We start from the raw sequence: 17,063 nt of genomic DNA on the forward strand, positions 1-17,063 counted from the left end.
TTCTTGATAGCAGCAGAGCCTCAGCAGGTGTGTTCCCTGCGCGGTTTGAGGCAGTGTGTTCCGGTTACTGGGTTATCAGTCACTGCCAGGTGTTTACGGCCGTCCCGTACCCTGGACCGGAGAGGGCCTGAGGCTCGTTTGTTTGTCTCAGGTGTGTTCGTGGCACGTGTTGTGTAGATCTGAACTCTCAGCCCGACCTCATTAAGGGAGAGTGGGGCTTCAGGATGGGTGAAGCCACTTTGAATTACTAGTGTGTCACGGATTTGAGCCAATCGCAGGGCTTTGCCATGCGGGCGGTCTTTTGATTGGTTCACACGAGTAAGTGATTGACAGCCCTAGGTAGTGCTATGCCCATTATAAGGGCTACTGAAGCCCCAGTCTCCTGTCACTAGTACTTAATGTAGCCGCTCTGCTTTGCACAACCTTAGTCCAGGGCCAGGACCAGGGCATGTGCTTATGTTGAACACATTTATATCTGAAACATGTCTCTGGAACATACTTCTCCAGCAGGACCGGTAAAGAGTGCACAGACTTGTGCAGGGCTGCCCAGTCCTGTTCCTGGAGATTTACCGTCCTGTAGGTTTCCATTTCAACCCTAATTTGGCACACCTGACTACTAATTATCAGCTTCTCAAGCTAAAATTTCTCAAGGTCTTGAATGAGGTGTGCTTTGTTTGGGTTGAAATGGAAACCTACAAGGATGCTAGATCTCCAGGTACAGGGTTGGGCAGCCCTGCACTAGTCTATCCACGCAATACCAGTCCTGCTGTGTTCCAGTAACATGTTTCTGGTGTATAATTGTGTTCAGTGCAAGTGGACTAAGCCTGTGCAGGGGAGTGAGAACTGAGCCCAGCACCCTGCTGGTGAGGGGAAGCCCGTGTGTGCCACAGCTTCCTGTTCGGAGTGGGAAGTTTCCTGGGGACGGCTGAGATGAGGTCATGGCGAGCCGCGGTGTGCGCTGTTTTTATCCGCTCCGCACGCCGGCTCTGCACTGCTCTGGTGCTTCAGAGAGCAGAGCGAGGCTTTGAGCATGGGCTGCAGCCAGGCATGGTTAATGACATCGATCCCCTCTCCTCCCTCCCTCCCTCTCTCTTTCTCTTTCTCTTTCTACCTCTCTCTCTCTTTCTCTCTGTCTCTCCCACACTTGGCCCCAATGGACTGTAAATCCCAGTCAATGCCTGCAGTGTCCAGGGACCTCGAACTCACCCGCGGGGCGCTCAGAGAGCCAGTGGAGACGTCCCGCACAGACACAACAATGAACAGAGACTGTGTGTCTGCATGTCTGCGTGTCTGCGTGTGTGTGTGTGTGTGTGTGTGTGTGTGTGTGTGTGTGTGAGAGAGTGTGTGTGTGTGTGTGTGTGTGTGTGTGTACGTGTGTGTGTGAGTCTGTGTGCGTGTGTGAGTGTGTGTGCAAATGAGCACATGCATAAAGAATCAAAGCTATTGGAAGAGAGGCATTTTAATGAGAGTGGCCTGTGTTGTGGTTTACAGACACAGTTAACAGCACAGGCTGAGCATATCTCTATAGCCCCTTTCTACTTCAGTGGAGGGGCTACAGTTTACAGTCTCAGCATTATATTCTTTATACATGATCAGCAACCACCACAACAGCAACAGATAATCATTGAAATGTGACCCTCCAGGTGCATGCAGGAGAAAAAAATAGAAACATTGAGGTTTTTCAGAAGAGAGCCAGTGAATCTGCCTTACTCACTGAGTGGTCACTCACAAGGTCAGCCCACCAATGGGGATGAGGGCTGAGAGGAGTGGGGGGCTCCCATTGGACACACACGCACATGTGCACGCACGCATACACACACACAGACACACACACACACACACAGGAGGGGAAATGGGGCAGAAGATAGTGCCTGGGCCCAGTGGCCCGTTTTGGCAGGACCACGTTATCTCTGAACCGTAGATAGAGAGCGCGGGTCTGTCCCTGGCAAATCACACGTGAGCTGAAGAGGACGCCGCCGGCTCAGCATGGAGGAAGCGAGCGGTCTCTTACTCCAGTGCCTGATCGCTCGATCGCTCAGGCGTCGCGTCGCTGGCCCATTTCTCGGATCAGCCATCAAACGCTCGCTGTTTACCTTTGTCGTCTGTGTCAGCGCTACTGAAGGAGAGACTCAGAGACTTGCTGACCCCGGGGCTGCTGGGTGGCTCATCCTGTGAAGGCACTGTTCCAGTGTGTGGACGGCTTTGGGTCCGGGCCGCGCTGCTGCTTCGTAGAGAGAGCCGTAATTGGCAGGACCATGGCCCAGGGAGGGAGGGGTTTGGCGGGCTGTGGTGGCTTTGACTCAGCCTCGCCCTGGATAATCGGGAGACCACAGTCCGCATGCTGAAGCCCAGCCTACACAAAATGTTTCCACAATGTGGTGCTGCAGTGTAGCGCCTGTGCTGTAACATTGACAAAGCATTCCGGTGAGAACATTGTATATTTGCTGGGAAATGTTGTCCTCTGATCCATCTCTGGACCGGTCTGCTGAACCAATAAGGAGCAGCCGCTCGGCGTGGCGTGAGGTGATTGGGAGGAGAACGCACGCCCGTCTGTGCTCTCCTGAATCCAAAGCACAGGTAACCAGCGATGAACGTGGCGGATGATCCTAAACGAGAGATATAAAAAAGCAGAAAAGTCCTTTTAAAAAGAACCCTGCCTGCATGTAAATGTCCCTGCTGTCAAATGCAAAGCTCTTTGCGTGATTCAGCTGTTGGCACAGAGCGAGCTGGAGTCACATTGCTTCGGGGGTGGGTGGGAGGCAGCTACCCCAGAATTCAAATGTTTCATTTATTAGGCTGGAAGAACATTTGTGTGTGAGACTATTTGAAACGTGCATACTTGCTCAGACATATACCTCCGACCTGCCACAGGGCTCTACAGTGCTCCCATTTTAGGAGAAAATTTCCCCTGGAATTTGATGTGTGCTGACTGGAAGAATCATTTCAGAGCACGTGTACTTTTTTCAGGCGTTAGCATGGAGCCCTGTGCCACAGCCTGGCAGCTGCCGGAGCACGTGTGTGTATTTGGGCTATACGGTGTGCCCCCACAGAAACACCTGGTTTCAGGAGCTCGGGGAGGGGGTGGGGGGGTTTGGGGGGGGTTTGTGGGGGGGGGCAGAGCGGGGTGAAGGAAGGGACAGATCCGTGACGCGCTGAGCCTTTGACAAGATTTAAAGGCCTGCTTTTCCAGGAGCGTCCTTTTTTTTACGAGCTGCGGGGGAACGCGCGCCTCTGTGATCTGGGCTCCTTTGACACGGGCAGGATGTATACGAGCGGGGAAGCTGTGCGACTCGCTGTCAGATCAAGGCCGTCTCCTCTTCAGCTCTCTGGCTTCCCCACTAGCGCAGAGACCGGGCCGCGCGCATCTCCGCTGTCAAAGGCCTTTTCTTTTGCTGGCTCTTGTTGTTGTATTCCTTTAGAGCGTTTGAAGGCAACGGCCTTGTGAAAACGCCGTTCCTCTCTGTGATTGGCTGCGGCCACATCCCCGCACTCTGCAGCCCAATCCTGTGTCTTTCAGTATTGTTTTTTTTTGCGTTCAGCTCTTGACTGTGTGCTCATAAACCTTTATGTGAAAGCATCGCCTTTAATCCACATTATTTATTTCAGCCATTTCAGTGTAATACTTTCTTTACAAAGTGTTCTGGATGTCTGGAATGATTTAAGTTCATAGTTCCCAGCTGCTTTGATGGATGCATAAGATGACTTGCATAGTAAGTGATGAAATGTAATGGTAGACACTGTATTTATGTGTGTGTGTGTGTGAGAGTGTGTGTTCAGTGGATTCAAGTTTTAATCACAAATGCAATATTTTAATTATAGAAGCATAGAAATGTCTTTCAGACTCATGTGGATGCCAGCATGTGCCTCATCCATCCTGGTATCTGGGCTCAGAAAGATGAATAAATGTTCTGTTGACTCATTCTCTTTCTCCCTTTGTTTGGGCAGGCTGGTTTGCCATGGACACAGAGATGATACCCAAGTTCTCCTCGAAAGACGAGGAAATTGATTACTGGAAGGCCCTTTCGCTCAAGTACAAGAACAGGTGGGTCTCTGGATGACATCATCTCTGCTGCCTGCTGGGGGGGGGGGGGGGGGGGGGGGGGGGGCTGGGCCATCACAGGATGATGTCTGTTTTTTTTTCCATGTTTGTTTTGGCGTCGGCAGCTCTTGCCACTTTCTCGTCCCTGGCATGCCGGTTATGTCGTCTGACGTGTAGGGCATTTGATACTTGACGTTGCCTCACCCAACTGTGCAAAGTCCATGACTGTGACTCCAGGAATCCTGACGTCAGTCGGGATCCCTAGTCTGTTCCATAGATCCTTTGTGGGTGGCTCTCAGTGCTGATGTAGCCAAGCTCTGGAGATGGCGTATGTACGATGGCAGGTGAATGTATGAAATTCCCCCGGGCTATACTCTTGAAGATGACTGAAGGTAACCTGCCCATACCTTACAGTGAAGATTTTATGCTTGGATTACACAACCAGTTTGGACTTTTATGGGAAGTCCAGGGTGGATGTTTCTTCAGTACCTTTCAGAAATAGTAGACCCCCTCTCGCTTACATGAAAAGAAAAGCTCTATGGTAGTCCCTTTACTTGACTGCTGTCAGAGATGAGAAGCCGGAGAACCAGGAAGTCATTTCCTTTACCTCTCTCTTTCATTATGTGCTATTATTATTAGGCCTGTCCGTTCCTGTCTGTGCTGGGGCGAGCCCTGGCCGATTTTCAGGGATCACAGAGCACAGGAGTCAGGACGTCCCGTGATCCACAGCGGGGGAAAGATCACAGCGGACTCTCACGCACAGCTTAATGCCAAACCAGCTTAGGCCTCCATTTAGTTACATAAACCTGGCTGGGGAAAAAAAACTATTTCCCATTAGTGTTCACATAAGGATGACTGATCCCTTGAGCCATGTTGGACATTGCACAGTGAAATAAGTCCTCACAAAGCATATTTTTAAGAAAGATGGTGTAAGGGCTTACTGAGAGGTGCTGTATGGGGTCTAGATGGAGTTCACGGGAGGATTTGGGGAAAGTAATGGAGGGGTGGACAGGACTGAGGTTTTATTTGAGTATTAATGGGGGTGAAAAAACAACAGGAGTGAGGAGAGATACTTGGTGGATGTTTCGGAGTTTGAATATTTGAACATTGTGCTTGTGTTCTGATCGTTGTGGTGCATTCATACTTGGACACATTACATAGAGTATTTCTGTGTGTCTTTCTGTTTGCTTGCATGTTTTTTTTTATATCTTTGTGTTGATCTGATGGAGAGATAAAGAAAACCTGTAGATCCAGAGAAAAACTGATTTAAAACTGTCCATTTTCTGAAAGCAACAGTCTAGAATGCATTGAAGGTGACATAGTTTAGATTCTGGAGCTGACTCAAAGTGCTGTCTATCTCATGACTTACACAACCTGGGGTATTGTTTTTGTCCTGGGGGAAGAAACACATGCCAAAAAACGTTACACAGGGCTCTACAGTGCTCACGTTTTAGGAGCGTTTGCTCCTGAAATGTGATGTGCAATAACCGGAAAAATCATTTAGGGGCACATCCACTAATTGGGATGCATTAGTGTGCTCCTAAATTTTTTACCTTAGGAGCACATGTGCTCCTAGGAAGAAATGTTCAGCCCTGAAGGAATGAGCCTACTTCTTTCTAAATCTGGGTTATTGTTTGACTTACACGAATTTAGGCGATTAGCTCATTCATGCAGAAACTTAAGTAGTTTACATTTTTTAGACAATCCAGTTGTACGGCTGGATATTAAGCACTGCGCTCAGGGGCACAGCCACAAGGGAATCAAGCTAGCAATCTCTGAGTCCCAAGCCAGGGCCCTAACGGCTGCATTAGCCGGCCACATTAGTGCAGCATCTCAAAACACCACTGACCCATGGCTGGCTGCTCTGGGCTCCCAGCAGCCACTGCTTTCATTGTGGAAAGGCTTATTTTCTCCCTTCATATTGCGTGTGTGTGTGTGTGTGTGTGTGTGTGTGTGCGTGTGAGAGAGCTTCCATCTATGTGTTTGCGTGTGCACATGTTGGAGTATCCAGGGAGAAGTCGGGGTTTGAGGGAAGAAAAAAAAAAAGAAAAACATATGGAGGAATTTCCTGTTTGAAGAAAGATAAATAAATCAGCCGTGTGAAAAACAGCACCTCAGCTTGACAACGCCTCTAACAAACACCGCAGGGATTTTGACTGCCCAGTATTTTAACTTCCCAGAGAGACGCTGTGTTTCTGAGGGATGGGGGGGGGGGATTTAGTGTTTTACAGGGACTGGGGGCTGAGAGAGAGACTGTGTTTCTGAGGGGCAGGGGAGTGCTTTAGTGTACAGGGCTGAAGTGTGTGTGTGTGTGTGTGTGTGTGTACCACAGTGTGTGCTGGTGGTCAGTGGTGTAGAATAGTGGTGATGGGTGAGTTGTGGTTTACTGAGAGATGGAGAGAGAGAGACAGAGAGAGACAGAGAGAGGGAGGCAGAGTGAGACTGGCAAAGACAAAGAGAGAGAAAGGGAGAGACAGATGGACAGACATCCAGAGAGTGACAGAGAGAGACAGAGAGAGACTGAGTGGCATAGGAATGTTGGGTTGCTGGGCATCAGTCCAGCTCCAGAGACACAGGGATATCCGGGACGTGAGTGACGGTCCTGGCCCAGGATGCAGGAAGCAGAGATCCCTCTCTGTCCTACCGAAATATCCCCCCACCCCCCTCCCCGCCTTTTAACCTGTGCCCCCAAAATACCCAGTGACTTCATTCCACAGCTCGGAGCCGGCGCCTTGTTTAAAGGATTTCCTGTCTCCTGCGCCTCTGACCCCGCCCACCCCCCCCCCCCGCCCCCCCACCCCCCCAGCGCATTCCTTTGGCGCCCGTTCGGGCGCTTCCATTTTTAGCAGCGCCCGTGTCCGTGCGGACGGGCCGCCAGGAAACCACCGCTGTAGCGCTGCCCCCCCCCCCCCCCCCCCGCTCAGATCAGCAGACAGGCCGCTGGCCCTAAATCTATAAATAGGATTTGTGCCGTCGTTCTCCGCCCCCGAACGCCGCGTACCCTCCCTGGGACGCCCAAACAGACACAGAGGTACATCATTCTGAGTGGCGGGAGGCTGGCCGGGCAGCGTGTGCTGAGGTCATTAAGAGGGACAGCGTCACCCGCCTGCCAGCCCTGCTTCCTGTTACCTGGAAACCCTCTTGCACTCTGGGCCGTTCTGAGTGGGCTCGGAGCTGATGGAGAAGGATGGGAGCTTCCCGTCTTCACTGTAAAGCGCTTTAAGGTTGCGGCAGGATCTGTGTAAGTCACACAGGCCTGAAGTCTAAAGACTGCTGTCTCTCCAGTCACTCGTGACATTAACGGCCATTTCAGGCCCGGTGCAGTAAACACATCTGAGCTGCTCACTCAGTCACTGTGTGGAGGGGCTCTGTGCTGCAGAAGCTCACAGTGAGGACATTGTGTGTGTGTGTGTGTGTGTGTGTGTGTGTGTGTGTGTGTGTGTGTGTGTGTGTGTGAGTGAGTGTATGCGTGTGTGTGTGTGAGTGAGTGTATGCGTGTGAGTGTGTGTGTGTGTGTGTGTGAGTGAGTGTGTGTGTGTGTGTGTGTGTGTGTGTGTGTGTGTGTGTGTGAGTGAGTGAGTGACTGTGAGTGAGTGTGTGTGATAAAGGACAGGCTCGTGGGGTTCAGGGCCCTGCAGTGATTTCGCAGGCGGAAGGAGAGGCCGCTGATAAGCCTGAGTGAAGACGTGTTTATCTGGACGCTCACTTTTATCTCGCTTGTTTGTTTCCTGGTATTGTCAGAAAACAGGATGACCTCTGACCCTCTGTCCTGTCCAGCCCTGGTGTGTGTGTATGCGCTTGTGTGTGTGTTATGTGTGTGCGCTTGTGTCTGTGTTGTGGGTGTTGTGTGTGTGCGCTTGTGTGTGTGTTATGTGTGTGTGCGCTTGTGTCTGTGTGTATTGTGGGTGTTTGTGCACTCGTGTGTGTCCCTGTGTGTCCGTGTCTGTGTTTGTCTATCAGAAGGAAATGGACAGTTTATTTCTCTATAAGTGACCCAGTTATCATGTCGCATTTTCCCGTTAGGAGTAGGCTAATTGAATTGCCACCCCGCCCTGCCAGTGCTGTCATCAGCTGTTTGTTTACGGAAACCCTGGTAACAGGGCCTGTGGCACACTCTCTTCCCGTTCAGAGGGTGCGGCTGTGCACACCATTACAGCTCAAACACACCCTCCGTTGCACTCTGAAAAGACGTCCTGATACGCACGCTCAGATTCCACACTGCCTCCCGTCTCACGGCCGTATTCTGTATAATGATGTTGAGGTCTTGTCTTATTTCGGTAACCCAGGGGTACAGTCCGGCTAACAAGGTTGCCCCCTTCCATTGTAGTGCTGTCTGCTGTCCCTGGTGGAGGTCTGACTCCCCTCTCTCTCTCTCTCTCTCTCTCTGCAGTTACCAGGACGCCCATGAGGAGCTGCTGGAGTTCCAGGAGGGCAGCAGGGAGCTGGAGGCGGAGCTGGAGGCGCAGCTGGGCCAGGCGGAGAGCCGCATCCGAGACCTCCAGGCGGAGAACCAGAGGCTGAAGAGCGAGGTGGAGAACCTGAAGGTAGGTCCTCGCCCGGTGGGCAGGCAGAGACAGGCGCCCCTCGCTCCGGTGCACGTGTTACCTTCAGGCTCACTCGCCTGGCTGGTGCGCCTGCAGGACGGGCAGAATTTGCAGGGTGCGGGTTGAGTTTATGGGACATGTAGTGTGGAGCACAGGCACTTGAACTTGTGTTTGCTTCTGAAGGATGTTCATATGCTGGTGAGCTTTAGAGAGCCATGTGGTTGAATGTAAAATGTTGGCCCCAGGTTCCGTCTCGTTAAAGAGCACGGCATGGTTATGGTATGACAGGATGAAGGGGCAGAAAAGAGAGGGAGGAGGAGAGCAGGTCTGTAATTCAAATCCCGCCATCGGCGGCTTTCTGTGACCTTCCGGAACACTACCGCCCACACTAAATCGCATCAGAGCCACAGTGCATTCATGCATTCGTGCAGCTCTCCGGGACGCGCTCACCTCCACCTCTGCCCCTCCCGACTCCTCGCCCGTAGACGTTCTGGCAAATTCCGCAGATGTTCGGCATGGTTTGCGCGCGGAATGCGAACGCCGTTCTGGACCTGAGGTCTGTGTTTTGTTTGCGCGTCTGCGCAGTTCCCCCTCCTGCGACTGCGGTGCGTTTCCAGTCTCGTGATTCGCCCAGGGAGAACGCCGGGCACGAGGAGGAGCGCAAACGAGTTCGTTGCCGTGCTTACGGCACCCTGTCCTCTCGCTGGGTTTTCCCACAGCGGCTTAAATCATTGGCCCCGTGTGTGACCTACCACGGCATACCACAGTGATGATGTCATGGCACGGGACAAAGACAGGAATCTGCTGTAGACGGAACCATAATTTATAATAACAATGCTACGCAGTGTATCTTTTTCCCACTCATGCGGTGGACTGAGTGTGATCTGTACTCAATGCATGGGCACAGCTGTTTCCATATTTTTAATAAGTGCCTGCAGTTACCTCATTCAGTCAGTGACTAAGTTCTGTGACTGTGACCAAGTCCCTGTCAGTCTAATAGAATGGAGCCCTTAAGCTATGTACTGCTACTCAGAAATATTTAAACAATTCCTGTTTGTCATTGTGCCAATAGGCCAGTGACAAGCCAAGAATACTTTTGGAGGTTGTCACTGCGTGCAGTGTAAACACCCTGGTAGCAGTGTTTAAATAAAGAAAAATCAGGTTTGATAATAATAGTTTGCCAGCTGAATTAGCTAGCGTATTTTTGTGTGTGGGTAAATGTGTTTAATTGGCTAATGCATTTGCGTGTGGGTAAATGTGTTGAATTAGCTAGCGCATTTGCGTGTGTGGGTAAATGTGTTGAATTAGCTAGCGCTTTTGCGTGTGGGTAAATGTGTTGAATTAGCTAGCGCATTTGCGTGTGGGTAAATGTGTTTAATTAGCTAGCGCATTTGCATGTGGGTAAATGTGTTTAATTAGCTAGCGCATTTGCGTGTGGGTAAATATGTTGGATTGGCTAGCGCTTTTGCGTGTGGCTAAATGTGCTGAATTAGCTAGCGCTTTTGCGTGTGGGTAAATGTGTTGAATTAGCTAGCGCATTTGCGTGTGGGTAAATGTGTTGAATTAGCTAGCGCATTTGCGTGTGGGTAAATGTGCTGAATTAGCTAGCACATTTGCGTGTGGGTAAATGCGCTGAATTAGCTAGCGCTTTTGCACGTGCAGGCAGATGTCTTGTGCTGAATTAGCTAGCACATTTGCGTGTGGGTAAATGTGTTGAATTAGCTAGTGCATTTGCGTGTGTGGAGTAAATGTGTTGTGTGGACTTGGTGCAGCCAGAGGCTCAGAAAGTGGAGCAGGTCCCACCTGGCTGCTGTCGGTGCCTTACTGATGAAACGGCGATAAAAAGAAAGTGCTCCAGGAGAGGATTTGAGATCAGACGGAGAGAGAGAGAGAGAGAGCACGCAGATTCAGGTCAGACAGGCAGCTGTGCCGTGGGACTGCGGGGAGAGCTGAAGCTGTGGGCCACGCCCACTTCAGAGAGCCATCCAGCTTCTGAAAAATACATTAGGAGAATGTAGGCTAACCGCGGTGCTGTCTCCACTGTGAGAGCAGGGCCGTTTGTGTGCGAGTATGTGCATGCATGACTAGGGGTAAGTGCGCATTGGTGTGTGTGTGAGTGACTATATGTATATGTGCGTGGGTGAGAGTGTGTCTGTGTGTGCATGTGTGTGTGAGTGTGTGCATGTGTGTGTGAGTGTGTGGGTGTGCATGTGTGTGTGAGTGTGTGCATGTGTGTGTGAGTGTGTGTGTGTGTGTCTGTGTAAGTGTATGTTCCAGTGACTATGATATGCACGTTTATACGTCGCTTTGAATAAAAGCATCTACTAAATAAATGTAGTGTATGTCTGTATGTGTATGTATGTGTGGGTGGAAGTGCATCAGTGCATGCGTGTGCTTGTGTGTGTGCGTGTGTGTATGAATGTGTGTTTGTGCGTGTGTGAATGTGTTTGTAAATGTGTGGATGTGTGTTTGTGTGTGTGTGAATGTGTGTTCGTGCGTGTGTGAATGTGTTTGTGTGTGTGTGAATGTGTGTTCGTGCGTGTACGCGTGCTCTGTCATGCTGACCCTCTCTCCTCCGCCCTCCTCAGGAGAAGCTGGAGCAGCAGTACTCGCAGAGCTACAAGCAGATCTCCGTGCTGGAGGACGACCTGGGCCAGACGCGCGGCATCAAGGAGCAGCTGCACAAATACGTGCGCGAGCTGGAGCAGGCCAACGACGACCTGGAGAGAGCCAAGAGGTCCGGCCCGCCGCCGCCGTCCTCACTACTGCAGTCCACAATCATATTAACACACACTTTTACAACATGGTGCGCAGGAAGACTACAGGCATTCAGGAAAAAGCAGGATGAAGTTTATGTATGGAATTGTGAAGAAAAATGTCAAGTGAATGCAAATGTAACTGATAAAGAGCACAATTCTAATGCCATGTTAAATAAACAGCAAGACTGGAAAAAAGCTTTTTTAATAATGTCAGTTTAAATAATAACTTGCACACAATTCGTTTTACACATAAATTCCTACGGATGGATCATTATTGATCCAGTTCAGGCTAAGCTATTTGCTCGAAGGTAAAACGGCAGTGCACCACGTGTACCATCCCGTTGCATTCTGGGTACAGGCTAGGATTCTGAACCCCCAGCACCAGAAAGACTGAGAGCGGTCGATTATTAGCCGCACGCTGAACATTCCTCAGACAGCAGAACCAATCAGGCGTTCCCAGAGGCAGGTGATCTGTGTTTGATGCTGGTGGAGTTTTGAAGAACTCTGCTGGTTAACCAGTCTCCCAGTTCCACACCAGTCATTTGTCCAATTCAGTTCCATTGCTGTGATTAAATCAAATTGGATTCGGTTAAGTCCAGACATGAAGGGGCTACAGGTCTCTTATAGGTGCACTGCCATTGTGTTCACTCTTTGTCCTGGAGAGCCGCAGGGTGTGCTGGTTGCCATGGTTGCCTAGCACTTAAATGACCAATTAAAGCAGTTGAAAGCACAGTTGACCTTGTGTGGTTTCTTGGATTTGAATCGATTGCTGATTGTAAGGTGAAGGCAAAACCCAGCCACCCGAGGGCCCTCCTAGGCGCTAGAGTGAATACCAGTGTTATAAGGCCCGGACATGTGGACATGAGCTCCTTAGAGTTTTGGTACTTCTCTGTGGGGCATCCCAAGGTGCCCTGGAAAGGTGAACTTTCACGGTGCCTGGGAGATGCGCTCTCCAGGTGGAAGGTCACATGTTCTCCCATTCAACCTGTACCCGCAGAGCCACCATCGTGTCCCTGGAGGACTTTGAGCAGAGGCTGAACCAGGCCATAGAGAGGAACGCCTTCCTGGAGAGCGAGCTGGACGAGAAGGAGTCCCTCCTGGTCTCCGTGCAGAGACTCAAGGACGAGGCCAGAGGTGCTTACGGACTCAAATTTCTACCTGCAGTTTCTCCCCCCTCTCAGCCCCGCCCAGCTCCCACTTTTCACTGTGCCCACTGTGTGCTGCTAGCGACGCCGCTCTTCTGAGCGGGGTAAAGGATGAGCTGCTCTGGGCTGAGCTCTGCGGCTCTGTGCTCTGAGGACGCAGAGGGAGGATGGGGGACTGCGGCCCTGGAGCTGAGCCCAGTGCCGTAGCTCTGCTGTAATGGGACCTGGGGCCTGCGTCAGGAAGGCAGGCCGTTCAGTGCGAAGGCAGTGGGGTGTGAGAGCTGAGGTGACTGCAGAGAAAGGCGGTGAGCCTGCGGAGGAGGCGGGAGAGTGTCTGTCAGTCATCCCTGTTTTCCTTCCGTCCGTCCGTCCGTCCGGCAGACCTGCGGCAGGAGCTGGCGGTGAGGGAGAGGAACACCGACGTCACCAGGATGTCGGCGCCCAGCTCGCCCACGCTGGACTGCGGCGACAAGATGGACTCCGCCGTGCAGGCCTCCCTGTCCCTCCCGGCCACGCCCATCGCCAAGAACATGGACAACGCCTTCGCCAACTCCAAAGGTCTGTCCACTCTCTCCCCTCCCCTCGTCCTGTTACCACAGGGGGGTGTTCACGCTTATCTGAGAAGGGCTGGTGTGGGTGTAGGCACTGGCTTTTGTTCTAGCCCAGGACCAGAACAGATTCAATGAATCAAGTTTCTGGTTGAAGACTATGATTAGTTGATTTGATAGAAGATGAAAAGCCTGCCCCAGCTCTCCTCAGACAAAATTGGGGACCCACGTTCGACAGCTGTCTGACTCCCTATTCCCCCCACTCCTGTTATGTCTCTTAAGGGTATTCAACCGGAGAGCTTGATAGTAGGAGACTAACAAAGTAGGTCTGAATTCAATCAACATTTGACAAATAAAGGCCTGCGTCTGTTTGTACTTCACAAACAGAAGTTGAGTCATGGCCAAAATGGATTCGCCAAGCTGTGTTTGTGATGATAAAAAAATATACTAACATTTGCATTGTGAGTCAAAGTTGAGGACAAATGTTGACTGAATCCAGGCCGTAGTTTTGGATTGGAGTAGAGGACGATAAAGTCGTTACGCTTAATGCCATCACTGTAGCTCTTCCACCTCTCCTCAAGGCCCAAGGTGAGCAGTAACTGTCATTTGAAAAGGTCTTGCAGTGTCTCTGCTTTTTCCAAACTTTTTCTCTATGGCCTATAGTAATGTAGATAAATCAACGTCATTGAGTCATGCTAATTTACCCAAACTTTGTTAGCCAATTTGTCCCTTAATAAGGATGTGAGCCAATGGTAATTTCAGTTTCATGGGTCTCTCAGAAGACCAAATAAGCATGCCAAATTTCATTAAAATCTATGACGATTCGGTCCAAAAGTGCGTTGAACTGACCCAGACTTTCCCACCTGTTTGCCGATGTTTTCCCGTGTGCTAACGTTCTCTCTTCATTTCGCAGTGCTAGCCAACGGCTGCGGTGGCTCTCCGCTGACACCCTCTGCAAGGATATCGGCGCTCAATATCGTGGGCGATCTTCTTCGGAAAGTTGGGGTGAGACTTTGCGGAAACTTTTTTCCATTACTTATTTATCCATTGCACCGTTCCAAGCACTTGCCTCTCAACCTGCACTGCAAGCATTTTACACCTGAACTCTACTCCCAAATCGAGTCTTCCCCCCATTTCTCCAGTCCGCTGTGGTATCTTGCCGAAGGCTCACTACATTCCTGAAAATGATTAACGCTCAATGTTCCTGCATCATAGAACAGGCTGAAGACGTTTTGGTATAATGCTTTCATCAGTATTTACAGTGCGTCTTTGCAAAGGAAAAGCCATTTAATTAGTGATGAAAAATTCCAGTCTTGTCCCACAGCGATGATATAACTTCTGCAGTAAATAAAATCCATCTAAAGTCGGTAAAAAATTTTAGTGTACACCCTTCTGGTCTGTCGGTGTTGTACTGTTAGGGTCACCTAACGGGCCCTCTGCCCCCATGGTTTGGTATACGTTTAGCTCAGGGATACTGAAATCTGGCCCTCGAGGCCAGTAGTACTGCTGGTTCCATTTCCACCTGATAGTTCATTGATTGATTAAGGTCACTGATTGGCCAGAGATTGAACTCACCTGGTATCGCAGGTTTAAATCAGTCTCTGAGCAGAGGGGAGGAATGAAACCCAGCAGTGTTACTTGCCTTGAAGGCAGTTTTGAGTACCCCGGCTGTAGCTCTTAGGTTGTAGGCGAGCATAGCCCAGTTCCTGACGGGCCCCTGCGTCTCTGTGCGTTCCCAGGCTCTGGAGTCCAAACTGGCGGCATGTCGAAACTTCGCCAAGGACCAGGCGGCGCGGAAGAGCTTCGCCGCGGGCAACGGCACCCTGCTCAACAGCAACGCCGCCAAGTTCTCCCACTCGCTCCACACCACCTACTTCGACAAAGCGTGAGTGTCCCGCTTTCACGGACCTTGACCCCTGAACCTTCAGCGCTTAGCGCTTAGCGCGGGGAACACGTGACCAGCATTAGCAGGGCAAACCAGCGCTGAACTCCATCGTCACTTTCACTTAAAGCCAGACAGTCCTAATCTGTTATTTCACCACAGCTATCAATGGAAAGGCTAGTTGACCAGCTTGAGCTTTGCACTGTGTGAAGGTTATTAGGTTACACACGTTATGTTTCAGCGTAGATTCAGAAACCCATCTGGATTCATTGTTTATGACTATTTTGAGAGTGAATTAGCCTACAGTGAAGAAGGCAGTTTCAGTGAAATTGGGAAAAGCAGTGTATGTTCAGGACTGAAAATGAACGACATTAGCTTGTTACATGCTAATCGCTGTACATATTTAGTGGATCAGTACGCCATGAACAGTGATCTTACTTACACGGGTACAATGATTCCTGAGGTTTGAGTTGGACAGACATATTTTTTGTGCATTAGGGTTTTGTCCCTCTGATGCTTGGTGTGTGGTAGAAACGGATCCATAGCTGATCTGCGCTCTAAACCGTAGCAGCCCTGGAGGGTTAGTGTTGTGATCTGAAAGCCGTGTGAGAACCGATGGGGTTTTAGCCTAGCGCAGAGGTGCTAGCTGAAACGTTGGTTTCAGAGACGTGTGCCGACGGGAGTGTGTGTGTGTGTGTGAGAGACGATGGGCAGGCCTGTGTTTTGAGACCCTCTGTTTTTTCCCCCAGCAGGAGAGAGAGGGTCATTTTCCCTGCGTTTGTTATGGGTAAAGATCCGAAGCCCTCTACGCGGGGCACACGCATGCAGCATTAACAGGCGTAGTGAAGTGCGGATAAGACGTGTGCGGCCGTCGTATCACCACACTGGTACAAAATCAGAGAACGGTGAAACAACACTTCTGGTGATTGGTGGTTACTGCTTGCTGATATTGGCCGCAGGAATCCCAGAAGTATTGCGAGTCAGTATTCACTATTCACAGTCACCATCTCTGTTGTTCTGTTTGTTATTTCCCTCGTACGCTGTAATTGGAGGAGCCCCTCTCTGTTTTCTACCAGCATTGTGATGTCACAGCTGTCTTATCCCTACTTTATCATTCCTGACCTTTAACCCCCACCTTCATACGCTAGACCAGGTGACCCATAGAGTAGACTGTCATCTGGACTAACAGCGCTGGGTGGTGGTATTTTTCTCCCCCCCCCCCCCCCCCCCGGCTTCTTAACCTTGCGCTGGTGTGCGTTTGCCTGGTTAGTGGGTGTGGCTGCTGCCTTACGGTCCTATGACCCGGTCAGGAGCCAATCAGGATGCACGGAATCTGCTGTGTTTCATGAAGTTCCAGCAGCGCTCTTGTGATTAGCCTACCGCGAGTCCCTCTTGATTGAGGGTTTCAGCTGAATGATAAACACTGGCGATGATTATAATCCTGTTTCAGAAGTTTATGAGACTCCTGTTGATACCCTGTACAATCCGGCTTTCCCTCCAGCTGAATTTGCTCATTAGATTGGATTGCTCTGATAATTGAATCATGAATTGGCTGTGATTCGATAAGTATCTTCTCTCAAAGGCAACATCTCAAAGTCAGACGGGTTTCACAGGTTGCATTTTTAATACAAAGATCTGTACCATCCTGGATCAGAGTCTGCACGGTGGCATATCATTTCTCATAGCGTTGCAGGATATTCAGCTGCTTGTTGCTCAATAGTGCCCCCTTGGGAAACTGCGAGAAGGCCTGCGCTGCCTTCTGCAAGGCTTACATTCACAGAGAATTATGTTTGTTGAGAATGGTGGTCCTTGAGTCCGAGTGTCGAAGTGGAGTCAGAGTGAATCATACTGGAGTCAGAGTGAATCATACTGGAGTCAGAGTGAATCATACTGGAGTCAGAGTGAATCATACTGGAGTCAGAGTGAATCAAAGTGGAGTCAGAGTGAATCATACTGGAGTCCGAGTGAATCATACTGGAGTCAGAGTGAATCATACTGGAGTCAGAGTGAATCAAAGTGGAGTCAGAGTGAATCATACTGGAGTCAGAGTGAACCAAACTGAACCAAACGCCAAACATGAACCCATGGGTGTTTTTTGTGGATATACTGAAATACACGCGCACAGTTCCTCAGAGCTCAGCTGGAC

The 17,063-nt window shown here is 50.3% G+C and overlaps 1 protein-coding gene across 2 annotated transcripts in view; it reads left to right on the plus strand.

Annotated features, from left to right (window-relative positions):
• LOC118221343 (nuclear distribution protein nudE-like 1-B) overlaps positions 1-17,063 on the plus strand; it is a 28,657-nt gene that overhangs the window by 6,289 nt on the left and 5,305 nt on the right. Inside the window, exons 2-9 of one of the 2 annotated variants that reach the window (XM_035406320.1) lie at positions 3,946-4,042; positions 8,430-8,583; positions 11,172-11,320; positions 12,340-12,476; positions 12,869-13,045; positions 13,949-14,040; positions 14,775-14,920; positions 15,670-15,704. In XM_035406320.1, coding sequence (XP_035262211.1) covers positions 3,957-4,042; positions 8,430-8,583; positions 11,172-11,320; positions 12,340-12,476; positions 12,869-13,045; positions 13,949-14,040; positions 14,775-14,920; positions 15,670-15,704 — 976 coding nt within the window. In that variant the 5' untranslated portion in view covers positions 3,946-3,956. The remainder of the gene's footprint in view (positions 1-3,945; positions 4,043-8,429; positions 8,584-11,171; positions 11,321-12,339; positions 12,477-12,868; positions 13,046-13,948; positions 14,041-14,774; positions 14,921-15,669; positions 15,705-17,063) is intronic. The other variant, XM_035406319.1, reaches the window with a different exon arrangement.

Source organism: Anguilla anguilla, chromosome 2 (genome assembly GCF_013347855.1).
Source record: "Anguilla anguilla isolate fAngAng1 chromosome 2, fAngAng1.pri, whole genome shotgun sequence".
Taxonomy (NCBI): domain Eukaryota; kingdom Metazoa; phylum Chordata; class Actinopteri; order Anguilliformes; family Anguillidae; genus Anguilla; species Anguilla anguilla.